Source organism: Rattus norvegicus, unplaced genomic scaffold, assembly GCF_021556685.1.
Source record: "Rattus norvegicus strain SHRSP/BbbUtx unplaced genomic scaffold, alternate assembly SHRSP_T2T haplotype2-0000026, whole genome shotgun sequence".
Lineage (NCBI taxonomy): Eukaryota > Metazoa > Chordata > Mammalia > Rodentia > Muridae > Rattus > Rattus norvegicus.
In genome coordinates this window covers 39,910-54,570 of record NW_028238785.1, presented here as the reverse complement: position 1 = coordinate 54,570, position 14,661 = coordinate 39,910, and the positions used below count along the sequence as shown (strand labels likewise).

At 42.2% G+C, this 14,661-nt stretch overlaps 1 protein-coding gene across 2 annotated transcripts; it reads left to right on the top strand.

Annotated features, from left to right (window-relative positions):
• Positions 1 to 10,452: 10,452 nt before the first annotated feature.
• LOC147997872 (disks large homolog 5-like) lies at positions 10,453 to 14,431 on the top strand. 2 transcript variants are annotated; one of them, XM_087601549.1, is made up of 6 exons: positions 10,453 to 10,609; positions 11,644 to 11,803; positions 12,272 to 12,415; positions 13,049 to 13,215; positions 13,935 to 13,995; positions 14,161 to 14,431. In XM_087601549.1, the coding sequence occupies exons 1-6, from the start codon at positions 10,483 to 10,485 to the stop codon at positions 14,267 to 14,269; spliced, it is 768 nt and encodes a 255-aa protein (XP_087457675.1). In that variant the 5' UTR covers positions 10,453 to 10,482; the 3' UTR covers positions 14,270 to 14,431. The 2 variants fall into 2 exon arrangements, with proteins under 2 accessions (XP_087457675.1, XP_087457676.1); XM_087601550.1 differs by having other exon boundaries at positions 13,935 to 14,040.
• Positions 14,432 to 14,661: the final 230 nt, after the last annotated feature.

Sequence of the window (14,661 nt, the reverse complement as noted above, 5' to 3'; positions counted from 1 at the left end):
TCTCTTGACTCTTAAGACCATCTTTCTTACTCAAGGGTTCTGTCCCTTCCTGTGGACCTAGAACTGACAGCTACAGATGGATCTCTGCATGTTCCATAGAGTCTGGGCTAATAAGTGAATTCAAAGTCACCAAGGTGTACCCAGTGTGACAGTGTCTTTTGTGTGGATAATGTGGCTGTTTCTCGGACACACACTTTATGATGTAATCACTGACATGCTTTACCCAAATGTTAGGGTCCTTGTGGTTCTTCTGAGAGAGCAGCAGATGCTCTACCCTGTGAGTCATCACCACAGCTCCTGCAGGTGGCTTTTGTTATTCCACAGGAGGTGCTGTATTAGGTGGACAAGATCACCTATGATTAAATAGAGAGATCTCAGGAGATGTGTATTCACAGGGAACTTACTGAGCCGTACATGCTCAATGTGTTAGCTTGCCAGGCATCCCTACAGAGCTCTGGTGTTCCCACTGCTCATTGTGGGTCAGGATCATCCTCCAGCACCACTTAGTTTTCATATTAGAGCAGATCTTTCACCTGTTATCAATGATGACCATATGTATTATGCACATCTGATAAAATACAGAATAGAAACTAGATCCTGTAAGCCAGCTTGGCATATTGTGTTCTATTGATAGCAAGAAACGTATCTTAATCTAAGCAGTTTAGGGAGAAACCTCAAGAGCATACATAGTGAATGCTTCCTATAGCTGTGAACACAGGTTTCTTTTGGAGAGCAGGCCTGTGCAGGCCCAGAACCTAGGTTGGGCAGTTCAAGCTACCCTTTTTCCATGGCCAAACTGGGATCATATTGAGAATATATTTTTTCCAGGTGACTGATTTCCAATTTATGGAATTGAACTAACTTACTGAGAGTGGAGGTGACTCACAGAGTTAAAGTACAGAAGGAGCAATCCAGAATGTCCACAAAAACTTGCTGTCACCCCAGGGCTTTAAAAGCTCAGCAGCTAGAGAAGCAATGTAGTATTTGGTTATTCTCATGCTTAGGTCCAGTCATTCATTATAAGCTGAACATGACACAAAAAGAATCATCTGTGTCAATATAGAAGCTAGTTGTAACTAGATTCACCCCACACTATCACATCACTACCGTATTTGAGGTTCTCAGTTACTATCTAAGAACCTGGAAGAGGCCTGGGTCTTGCTACACATACTCATGATTTATGTCTTCATGACACTGTGTGCTTTGTTCTGTTGATGCTACCATTGGCATACAACACCTTGGATACTTTGTGCTGACATCTGTGACCTTAGACAATAGTTCATGTCATGCCTAACCTGAATAAACTGTCCTTAGAGTACAATGTGGTATGAGGGGCCTTCTTTTCCTATGAGATAGCAAAACATTTCCAGTCTTCAGTCAAGTCTGTCAGCCATTGTCCAGTGCCTGTCTTGAGATGTCCACATTTTCAGCTGAGAGTCTTCATCCAGGCTGCTCTGTAACTTTGTAGAAGATTAATAGGGTTCCAGCCCTAGGATTTAATTCAGTGTGACTGTACTTGCCGAACATTCTCAAAGCCCTCTGATCTACCCTAGCCCTCTGTGCTTTAGAGAAAAAAAAAATAAAGAACGACATTGCACTTGAAATTTCTCCCCCAACAAAAGGAGAGCCTGCATAGGGCCTTTAAGTAACTCTAAGCCCCAGCTTCCCCACAGCTCCCTCCATTGATTCCATTATTGATCTGTTTTCATTATTGCTCACTTTATTTTTGGTGTGCAAAGAATGTGCACCATGTCAGTAAAGTGTGTGTGTGTGTGTGTGTGTGTGTGTGTGTGTGTGTGTGTGTGTATGTATAGGGAAGGGTCCATAGTAGAAACTGTCGAGGTGCATGCAGACTCATGTTACTACTGCCCCATGGCACCTTGCAGGGAGCACTGAAATGGTGGCTACTTTAATAAAGCCTAAACAGGGCTGTGCATGGTTTGCAGTGAGATTGTGATGTCATCCCCACTGGAGAGAGCAGCAAAAGCTTCATTTATTACATGCTACTTTTACAAGGTGAGGCAAAGCCTCATCTTATAGAGTGTCTGGTAGGATTTGACAGCAGGAAGTTAATTCAAGGCTCAAATCAAATCAATAATTACAAACAAAGAGAAAAATACAAAGAGTCAAGGGAACCACAAGCTGTGTGTTGGTTTTTTGTTTGTTTGTTTGTTTGCTTGCTTGCTTTTTTTTTTTTTTTTTTTTGGTTCCTTTTTCTTTTTTTTTTTTTTTTTTTTTTTTTGTTGAGAAGGTCCATCAGAGAGACAACCTCTTCCTCAAACAAATTATACACCAGAGAGACAATACCTAAACTGACAAAATTAGAAATAAATGGGGGATATAACAATAGACAACCAACAAATTCAACAATCCTCCCTGGTTTGAGTGCCCTGGGGAAGTTGGGAAGCCACTTTTCCCTATCCTGTGTGACTTTCCCTGCATAGTGAGCTCTCCTGCAGGAGATGCTTTCACATGCTTCTTTAAAAGCACCTGTTCCTCAGGTCCAGATCAGCTGTGAAAACAGGCTTCTTCAAGATAGTGTGAGAGCTCCCCCTCCCAGCTCAGAGCTGCAACTCCATAGGATCCTCCACTCCCAGTGCTGTGTAGGTCCCATGGAGAAGTCAGAGCAAAGTGCCCCTTCTGAGAAGTGACTTAGAACAGAAGGTTCAGAAGTGACAGTCAACCCCCAAGTGCTTCTTCCAGGAGAAAGCAACCAGCTCTTCTTATGAAACAGTGTAGGCTCCCACATGACCCAGGTCTGTGACTGGGAAAGATTTTCTGGAGCTTAGTTGCCCAGTCACAGTGGGGCTACATTCTTGATCCATGCTCATTCCTACAACAAAAGGTCCTCCCCCTCCCTCCCAGGCCTTCAGTTGAACCGAGGTCCTTCCAGGACCAACAGACCTGAGAGAACAGAGTGCATCTCAGGGGAGAGAAGAGGCCTGAATGATTTTAAATGGGAGAAAAACCCCATATCCGCCATCTAACAACGTTAGGGTTTGTGCATATGTGGACTTCAGAACCTTAAGGTCAGATTTTCTGATAACAGCTGCTGGGTGAAGCTGAAGTCTGCAGTGGGTGGGATTGTCCCAGGCAGGGAGGGGATCTGACTCTGCAGGCCTGGCCAGCTTCTTCATTCTCCTGAAACTAAGTGTTGGTCAGCTATAAATCTGAAGTGAGAGTTGGTTTTTGTCAACTCAAATGGATGAATTTCAAGTCTCACACACTATGTGAGACACACATTTACCCACAGGGGATTTGAACTCACTTCTATAGAAGTGACTGGGGCGAACAGAGGGAAAGCATTCTCACCTTTAGCATTCTGTCTGTATCAGAGACGACGGGGACTGGCTTCCTGGACAGACATGTCCAAGCAGACACACCGTGTAATGGGGGAAAACTGAGGTAAGAAATGTCCTGGGGACAGTGATTTCAGATTGTGCCTTCAGCCAGGAATCTCTGTTGCCATTAAGCCAAGCAGCCTTGGGCCTCCTAAACTTGTCACTACGTCAGGGTGTCTCTGCTCTCACACCTGCATCAGGTCCTCCTCAGATGAAGGCTTCTCCAAATATATATATACATATATATATATATATATATATATATATATATATATATAAAGCAATGTTTCTCAACCTGTGGGGTGCAACCACTCACAAATTTATATCAGATATTATAACTTATAAGAGTAGCAATATTAGTTATGAAGTAGCAATGGAATAATTTTTGTGGTGGGGGTCACCACAGCATGAAGAGCTGTATTAAAGGGTTGCATCAGTAGGAGTGATTTGAACCACTGCCATAGAAGCTGACACATGGGAGCAGACTCCTCATGTGAGTAGAGACCCATGGCAAGGGATACTGTGTCCTACCTTAGGACCCAGACGCAGAAACTACCCCAGGAGTCTGTGGGTCACCTTGTCTTAAATTCTTCCAGGGTCAAGAATAGCATTGATCATCTCAGCAGAGTCAGCTTGCACAGCCACATCAGGCCCATGGCTTCCCTTTACAGAGAAGGATGTGGGTCTGTGTGACAGTCAGTGAGACTGATGGGACCCTGATACTCATTTGCTTTGAGCTGTGGTTTCTTCACCTGTAAACTGGACGTGTTTCTGCTGAATTGGGTTGTTGTGGAGATTAACAGAACATACAACCTGCTCAGTGTCTGCCTGGCATGGACCCTGCTGGTTAAATGGAAGCTCTCGATGGTGATGCATTTAAAAGTAGAATCTCGAGCCCCATAGGGTTAGATGTCAGGTGACATACAGGGGTTGTAAGGGTTTTGTGATTCCAAGAGGGCCTTGAATTAAAACCAAAGCATCTTGTTTTAAATTAAAAAAAATCAAGTATAAAGTGCCAATATGAAATAATCATAAACAGAAATGAGCTAATTCCTGGAAGTCATTTAGTTTTACATTTTCTGCTTCTATTTTCAAGGCATCTAGAGTAGCACTGTACGAGATCCTAAAGCCTTCTCTTATGGTGCTACCCATTCTTTCCTGTCTCCTTGAGGAATTCTCAGGTGACTTAAGAAAACCTGATTTCCTTTCAGATTGTCCCCAGCTGCTGTGATCTCTCTGTCCATGGGCATTGCCAAAAGCTGCAGAGCCAATGCATTGTTTTACAACACAAAATTTCCAGACATCAATTTTACCAATGAAGTCTCAGGAGTCAGATGCTGTATTTAAGTGAAGCTCCCAACTGTCCTTCCTAATTCACTGTTGCCCCAGAAGAAGGGCATTGTAGCTCCCTCTGCACGCTTTCTTAAAAATCCTTCAACTCAAAGACTTTCCATTGCCCTAGTTATCTTAATTTCCTATCAAGTTGTGCCTTGATCTGCTCTAGACCTAAGTGCCCTTTAGCTTTGCAGTAAAGGTGTGAGGTAGGTGAGCTGAACAGTAATAAAGTCCATGTTCACAGTAAACAAAGAGCTCTTGCATTAAATGTCTGTGCCCTGGCGATGCTATACCACACAATATTTTTTCATTAAATAATACATTCAGGGAGATCACAGTGTGATCAAATATTTTGTAACATAACTTAGTAATGTTCTCTCTATTACATAAGTCAAGTACTATCCTGTGTATTCTGGTCTTTTTCTGTCATGTCTGTGTTCATCACCATGGGAATCCCAAGGAACATCATTCCTGGGCTTTTGAAACTGTTGCATACAGTCAACCGGGGACCAAAACCACCCAGGAGACTACTGATACTTGACACACATAAAGTCACCTCCCTATTTTCATATACTTTATGGCAAGAAGTCACCATTGCTGACCATGTCTCATTATCCAACATGCTACTAAATGGAAGAGTTGGGGTCAAGGAGGTCACCAACAAAGCACAAAACACCCATCTCAGATAAATATCTATGCTTTATTGAATTCAAACATCCATGGATTTCAGGACACAATTAAAAGTCCAAACATAAGGATAAGAGACATAGAAGAGAATTGAGATTTCCAGTTCATAGGTCCAGTAAACATCTTCAACAAATCATAGCAGAAAACTTCCATAAGGTAAAGAAATAAAAGGCCATAAAGGTACAGCAAGCCTACAGAACGCAAATTAATTTAACCAGAAAAATTTCCTCCATTCACATAATAATTAAAACACTAAATGCACAGATAAAAGAAAGAATATTATACGGGGTAAGGTATAAATATCCAGTAACAAATGAATTCAGACCTATCTGAATTACACCAGACTGCTCAACGGAGACTCAAAAAGCCAAAAATCCTGGACAGATGTAATGCAGACCCAGGTTCTTATTCCCAGCATAATTCGCAATCACCACGAATGGAGAAACCAAGACATTTTATGACAAATACAAATTTAAACAATATTTTTTCTTTAAGAAAGCATAACCGAGGACAATAGGAGGAAAATTCCAAGACAATGAGCTAAACTATACCCAAGGAAAAAAAAACCAAGAAATTAATCACCTCACAATAATTTTTAAAAAAAGAGAGAGAAGCACACAAACATAATTTCACCTACAACCAGAAAAAGAGGAGAAAGCAGCAACCATTGGTCTTTAATATCTAACCAGACCCTCTGTCACCAATCCCCCAGCTCCTAGGGACAAAACTACCAGCCAAAGTGTATACAAGGATGGGTCTATGGTTCTAGGTAACTGTGTAGAAGAGGAGTGACTTACGTGGCATCCATGTGGTAGGAGGCCATTGACTACCCTGAGGCCTGTTGCCCCACCAAAAGGAGATCCTAGAGGTGTGAGGTGGGAATGGGTATGTGTGGGTGGGGGAACACTGTCATATAGGCAAAGCTGAGCAGAAATGGGATGTAAGATTTGATGAGGGGAGTCTGGAGAGCGGGAAAACATTTGAAATATAAATAAATAAAATAACCAATTAATAAAAAAAATAACCGAAAATAAAATAGAAAGTGAAAAGGTAAAAGAAAACTGACACCAAAACAAAACTAAAGAAATCCCTGAAGTATATTGGTCTAATTCTGCTTGTATTTAATGGTAATTTGTGGAACTCAAGACTGGTTAACCCCAAAGAAGCTGACCCTGCTCCCAGTTAACTGTGATTATAAAGAAGCCAACAGCCAACAGCTGCACAGCAGAGAGATGGGGGAGGGGAGCTTTGAGGGCTTTACTAGAGAGGATCATGAGGAGGGAAGAAGGAGGAAGAAGCTGCCAGAGAATAAAGGAAGAAAATGTGTGATGGAGAGGAGAGAGGAAGAGTACAACAGCCATGGTTAAGGGAGAGGAGAGCCTGGTCCTGAGGGGTGTCCAAGGGGAACAAAGAGCAGCCAAGATGCTACACAGTCAGTAAGAGTTGAGCGGTATTGTTTGGAAAGTATCTGATACCATGGAGGGCAGGCAGCTGCCCAGCTACTGTGCTGATTAGGGCATAGTATACATAAATTTAACACAATGTGTATAACCAGTAAGACAGCTCTGTAGAGGATCCTAAAAGGATTACTTTAGTTTGAAGGGAAGGATAAAATACCAGAGGAAACAGGAAATATCTTAATAAAACTATGACAGTCAATCAAAAGAAGCCAATAAAAACCACAAAAATTAACAAAATGAGAACATTTGACATATACGTTTAAATAATATTTGCACGTCACTAAACTCAATTCCCCAGTGAACAGACATACATTTAGCCAGAAAGAGGATCACCATCATGAGAGATGTAGAGGATATACTAGGGAAACAGACCTAAGACACAGGTCCCTATAGCAATTCTATGCAGTTTCTCTATCAATAAAAACCAACAAGCTCTAGAGGTAAATGTCTGTGTTAGTGCTGACCTCCACCACCAGACATATATTTTCTTTCAAGTAAATAACAAAATCATGGGGCTTACAATGTAATCTAATATCCTGAAACATGAGTTTGCAGTGTTCCCTACACTTTTTAAATCAAGTCTGACTACTATTTTGGTTGTTTCCAATCCTGTCTGAGTGCATCATCAAGGGAATCCCAAGGGAAATCAGAAATGGGTTCTTGAAGCTGTTGCACAGGGCCAATATAGACCTAAGTACCACAGAAGAAACCTTGATTCTTATCACAAGGGACCATTCACCATCCCTCTTGTCACATAAATTATGGCAAGATGTCACCACTCCTGACCTTAGCTTCTTCTCCTAAAAGCTGCTGAAGGGAAGATTTGGTGTCAAGGGGTCTGGATTCAAACCACACCAACACTGAATTCATTTAAATAGGTGTAGTTCATTGAATGCACACACCAATACAGTTCAACCAGAGCAACAGCTCACAACTGTGTACTGGACATTGCTAGGCCCAGCTCATTGCAAGATCCACATGGGCTCACGCACAAGTGCTGGAAATGCTGCTATCTATGGCCCTGACTCAGGCCATTTTACACATAATTGTTCTTATTTTCCTGGATTCTAATGGGTCCTACGTGAAACTCATAGTTGGGGAACTTGTTAAAATTAACAAACCTCATAACATACAGAACATAACAGGGTATGTGACCAGCACCACACAGTTCAATGTCAGATTTTTTTGTTTTCCTTAGTTTGTTTCTTGGCATCCATGATGTGGAGGCATATTACAGAACAATAGGAAAGAGCTGGCTGCTGTGTAACAAATTTGCTGCTATTAAGGTAGGTACGGGGGCAAGACCTCAGCAGTAGCCCTTAAGATGGGAAGGAGATGATGTGTTTGATAACTGAAAGGAACTGCCTCAGCTGTGTTTCTCTACCTGCTCAGTGCCCTTTCAACATCACTCTGTCCCTGAAGAGGAACTCAAGGTCTGCCCCCTGCTGCCTGTGAGCCAGGACTAGGCACAGAAAGGTAAGGCCACAGTGCTGGTTTCCAATCCCTCAGTAATGCTGGATTTCCAATAGCGTACTTGTATACACAAATACAGTGCGGTAAGATACAATAGATACTAATCATTTCTCCCATAGGGCAGCAGTTGATTGACTACAACTAATTCTATTTAAGAAAAGAGAAAGAAACCTGGCTCTTGTGGAAATATACAAAGAAATATCTATGGTGGTGGGGAATGAATTCTGCCATGGACTGAACTCAGAAAGGTGGGGTTGGGAGAAAGCTGCATGGTTAAATAGCCCACCAGGTTCACATTGTGTCAACTTGATTTAATCTAAGGACAAAGAAGTGGAGTATCTCTGATGGCATTCTTCTAATCCCTCGAAAGGATCCCTGAGGATTGGCCTCAGTTCTTCACACTTCTTGATGGGGCAACAACACTCAAGGACGCTTGATTGTCATAGGCACAGTATTATGCTACATATACAGAGTAGAAAATACTAAGATGTTCAGATGGTGGTATCCATTTGTATGCACTCTTAATGTGGACCTAAGGAAAGAGAGATCAAGGTCCTTAGAATAGAAAGATCAGTTCCAGTTTTTTTTCTACCATTCCAAACTGAACGGCTGGTAGGGAGAGAATGGTAGATAATCGAGAATTAGTAGATGATGCTTTGAATGAAGTGTGGGTTTCTGTGCTGGTTTTAGACAGGATCTCAAGTATCACATGTTGCCCTCTCCCTGGCTGGCCAGGTTCACTCTGAGCTCAGATGAACCTCTTTCCACTTTCCAATACATAGGCTTACAAGAGTGGCCTCCAAGGACTGTGAGGACAGCATTAGCCTTTGACAGTTGAGGTGTGTAACCCACAACTATAGTTTTAGCCACGTTTTCCCATGTCTATCAGCTATTTCAGATTGTTGCTGTTAGATGCCTGACAATCAAGGACGCAGAAAAATACCCTGATAGAGAGCAAGGACATGGTGATCACATCCTTGCCTCTTCTGTATGTTCTGGATGAGGTTTGTTAAAATTCCAATATTGCAAAAATCTTTATATAGGGCCCATCACATTAAGGGTCACTATGCACTGTTCTATCTAAAATGGCCTAATCAGAACTGACTACCATATAACACTTCCTGCAATCTTCATATGAGAGAGAAGCTTGAGCTTTTTGTTTTGACTTTTTCTCTTCTCTTTCTTTCTTATTTTTTGCTATATAAGTTGCTATATGAATTTGCCCCCAAAATTTGAACTACGGAAGTGATCTATCAGTGTTAATGTGTGCATTCTATAAAGTATTCATTATTTACTATGATAGATGGTTTTGTGTTTGGTGGGGTGGCCATTTCCCAGTGTACAGGTGCTGGGACCTTGCTCTATCCACTTAAAGGATAAGCACCATTTAGCCGTTTATGTGCATCCCCTATATCTCTTGACTATTTTATTTTTCTGATAAAAGCACATGATGTATCTTACTCAGGCCTGTGAGCATGCTCCTTTGGCAACATTGGTAAAGAGAAGAGAACCCCACAAGCAGCAAGGGTTCCCTTTACTCGTGGTCCCAATATTGTACTTTCCTCTGCCAACTGGTCTCCACACTTTTCCTAGCATCATAAAGACTTCAACTCTTTCTCCTAAGGAATATTCTGGCAATTGTCGATTGCTAAGCACATGACTTCATGAGTGTTCCCCTAACACACGCCCGTGTTGTAACCCACCATGCAGACTATTTCTTGATGTGATATAAAGCACCTGTACAGAATGAGACAGGAGAACTTTTGACTGCATATTCAAGCTGGTGTGAAATCTCAGGAAGTTTTAATGGCTAACATTGGTGAAGGAGGACAATTTGATGAGACATTTTTTGGGAAAGATTTGAAAGGAAACATTCATTTAGATGCATAGGAATTACTAAGGTTTTTTATAATCAAGCCTTGAGGAAAATTTGGCTTTGGAAGCAAGAGATGCTCAGTGGCTCTGCCCCAGGAAAGGCTCCTGGAAAGGGCACCTCTGCTTATGCTCAGTACAGGGAGAACATTAGCAGGAGGCAAAGTCTGCTCCCCATGACATCAGCTGTCCCTTCTTGGACATTCTATTGTCTCCTAGAGAGTTCTGGCATCCTCTGTGATGTCACTAGTGTTGTAGTGACAACCAGTGCCCTAGTTTCTCTCAGTCTGAGTCTGGCGGTTACAAGCTAAGACATGTTTTCCCGTCTTCGCAAGCTTTTTGGGAGGGGGAACGTCGATTCTGGAGAGACTAGAGTGAAGGAGTCTGGCCTTTCGTCTCAAAGTAATGATGGAGAAAGACAGCACTTCTGGGGAATGTGGAGTAAGTTCTGGGCAGTGTATTTTGAGCTTCCTGCCAGGGGGGCTGCAGGTTTAAGCTGACCTTTCTAGCAATGGGCCACAGCAACGGGAGCATCTGAAAAGGAATTGAATTTCCACGAATATCACAATTCCTTAAAGTCAAGGATTTCAGAACTTTAGTTTCCCCATCCCCACTGGGAGGATATGGTAAGGCCAATGCTTTCATACTGTGAACTTCTGGTCTTTACTTTTCAGTTCATTTGCTCTGTTACATTGATATAATAACACCATCAGTGGTCATGGAGGGTCCACCTTTTCTGAGTTTAGACAGGGCAGCAATGTATTTCACTATCATTGCTTCTTTAAATACAGTGGGTATCTGACAGTAGTAACAGGGAGAGATTGTGCTCCAGGCAATAACCTTATGTTCTTAGACCTTCTCTGATTTCTTCTAACTGGCAGGGTCATCGTTTGCTTTATACATTAGAGGTTGTATGTTACAAACATTTTTCTACAATACCAAAACTATGTGGAACGTGTAGACCAAGATTCAGCCTGTAACCTATTCGCACTTCTAGGGCATTTGGTATTTCACATAGGGACACTGATAAGTCTATTGAACATATCCTCCCTTGGAAATGCATTTTAAATCCAAAGTTGTTGCCTTAGAGTATCAGGGTAGGACATCTGAGTGTCTCCAATCACTCAAGTTTTGTGGATGGTGAATTTATCATCTAAGTTCTGAAGCCACAGGGGTGAGGGTCCTGAAACCAAGCTGTACCCTGTTCAGCTGACAATAATCCTGGAGAAGCCATCACCATGGTACATGTAAGCACGTGATGTCCGGAATAGGGAACACCTGGCTGCTTACATCTCTTGGTGTCTATAGAGTAGTGGGAGAACTGAGATCTCCTGAGGAGGCCTCTTAAGCATAGACCAATCGCCTAGCAGTGACACTGGGTTCCTGGCTTGTTCTCCTGTTTAGGCCTCACTGAGGTCTATGAACACTCTATGCATTCTCCCCATGCAGGTTAACTTGTGTTCTTCTACCTACAGACGCTGGGAGAGAAACATCATCCCCTGGCACTGACCTAAGCAAGAATCAGGCCATGAAGGAAAAGGAGAGGCTGATTAAAGAGCTGCAGCTCATTACCGAGGAGAGAAATGACCTGAGAGATCGCCTGAGGTTTCTGACAGAGAGATCTATGAAGAACAGGTATGAATCGCTCCAAATGCTCTTGTTTCATTCCTGGGTCTGCAAGGTCACCTTTTTCTTATCCTGTTAAGGTTTTGGGTTCTAGAAAGCTGTGCCTCCCTAACCACCCTGTGCTAAACCTCACCTCCCATATAGTGGAGATTCAGAACCTGACCCTTCCTGAGGAGCAAGATGGAAAATGGACTCATCTGCTTCCATTTATTTAAAAGCAGAACTTGTGGTCTGAATGAAGAATTCAGGGACAAATTCAGGGAGAGTGAGTTCCCAGTGTGCATTTGCAAAGCCCTTGACAGCTGGTGGCTTTGCAAGATTGTAATTGCAGTGAGTTTATGGTGAGTCTCTGTACTTGCTAGGCAGGGGACTGAGTGCTGGAAGATCCAGGCAGCAGCCTGGGGTAATATAGGACCCACCCTGAGTTCATATATTCCTAAATGCCGATGTTCACTGTATTCTATCATTTGGGGCCAGGCCACACTTCAGGCCAAATCCATATTATGAAGACCTGGAGAGAATGGAGGAGGCGGTCATGTCAATTCTGCACAACTTAGAGATGGAGAACACTGAGGTCCATGAGAACAACCATAAGCTGAAGAAGGAGATTACCTTCTCTAGGTAAGTCCTGGTCAGAAAGGCTATCACTTGTGGAATGGCCATTTCTGACTTTCTTTGTTCTGTATTGGACGGTCTTCAGCTCTGGTTCTATCTCTTGTGCTATTTACCCATCAGTGTTCCAGGGTCATTAGGACTCAGTTTTCAGTTCCATAAAAGACTGTTCCTCATCCCAGGATTGTCTAGGCATCTTCAGAAGACTCTAGAGAGAACAGTACTGATTGAAGTCAGCAGAAGGTTATTAGGCTGCCCTGGACCTATGGTGTCACACCAGGTTTTACAAAACTCAGTGGGTAGACCACATGGTTAGCATGACCTTCTCTTGGTTCTACTGACCTCCTTTGAAGGTGTTGGCCCACTACTAATTGATGTTGGCTCCATGCATTGTGCTTTCATGGATAGTTGTAGATCCATGTTCTTTCTCAGAGGTGTGGACACTAATTGGTGTCAGGCCAAGCAAACAATTTATTCTTCCCCGAATTAACTCTTTATGGTTTGTGCAGCAGCCTTATATGTATCAAGATGCATTTTATTAAGTCTTCATGGGTATCTGGGACCTGGTATAGTTAGTGGGACTTGGGAGTAGGAATGGGAGAAAGGGCCAGCATGATCTTACTATGCAGACTGTATTTCCAGAAACCTGCTCCGCCAGCTCCTGATGGAGAACACATGTAGGAAGAAGTTGGTCCCACTGAAGCAGGAGAACAAGGAGGTACATCTTGATTGTGCACTGAACCAGAAATATTTGGTTGACTTCAACAAGAAAGATAAAGACCATCAACGGCCAGAACCAGCATTATCAGGTAGGGACGAGCAGATGTGTTAGCTTAACAATATCTGATAAAATTTGCCAATTTGATACATCTTTGCTTCTCTTACCACCTTTCTAATTTACACTCACAACCAGCCAACCACCTCATGTAATGGAATTGTTCATTGCTCTGCCTATGCACAAGTATTCTAGGAAGTTAACCACTTTTCAGAAACTGAATTATTGTGCAAGCATATTTTGCTGCTGTTTTTGAAGCTGCAGTCTAGAAATGGTGACAGATGAATAACATATCTCATTATTGCATATCCATGTGATAGATTGTATCCTATGTAGAGTTTTGAACAATTTCTTGGTTCTTGAACAATTGACACTCTGTGGTCATGTGACCTCTTGTGTAGGAAGCACCTTTGTGATAAGAACCAAGTGCAAATGTCAAATTAGTACTTGTCATTGGCTTTATCCTTGGCGACATATGGACATCTCCTTTCTTCCTGCAACCCGATGAGGTCTCTTGCCATTGCCCTGTTCTTGGTTTGCACTGGTATAAGTCTGGGTCCCCTATTGGCAGCCCACATTACTGTGAGGCTTGCTGGAGATTTTGCCCTGCCTGCAGAGTAGGCAACAATGATATCAGTTAAAAGGTCCATGTCGACCGTCCAATAGAACTGAGGTGGTAGAAGGCAGCATTCTGACAGCTGGCTTGCTTTTCAACACCAAATCAGTGTCTGAAAAACTGCCTTCCTCTCCCAGGTCTCAGAAAGTGCAAGCGAGCTGGAATTGGACACACACCAGTAAGAGAGCTTCCTGAAGAGTAAGTTGCTTTCTCAGGAGTCCCTGATGACCAACATCCTGAATGGTAACATTTTTTGGATGAGTATTCATCCTCTGCGTTAATTTGTCATTTCTTAGAGACCCTAAATTTATATAACACTAAGCCAGCCTGACTGATTGAGGTCTTACTCACTTTCTTCTTCAGAAAACAGCACTTGAGAGACAACTTGGGGGACCGCCTTTCATTATGTGTGCTAGAGGAGAAACAGCAATACGTCTGTGCTTCTAAATGTTCGTTAAGAATATGCTTTTAGAAATATTTTTGTTATGATTTTAATTGAAGTTTTCTTTTTGTTGTTTCATATTTATATGTTCTTGTTACTATTTTTACTTTAAAATATTTTTAAATATTTTTATTCATTTTAATCCTGTTTTGTTGTAAAAATGTATTTGTTATGAATAAAAATTGAATTCTATCTCTTGACTCTTAAGACCATCTTTCTTACTCAAGGGTTCTGTCCCTTCCTGTGGACCTAGAACTGACAGCTACAGATGGATCTCTGCATGTTCCATAGAGTCTGGGCTAATAAGTGAATTCAAAGTCACCAAGGTGTACCCAGTGTGACAGTGTCTTTTGTGTGGATAATGTGGCTGTTTCTCGGACACACACTTTATGATGTAATCACTGACATGCTTTACCCAAATG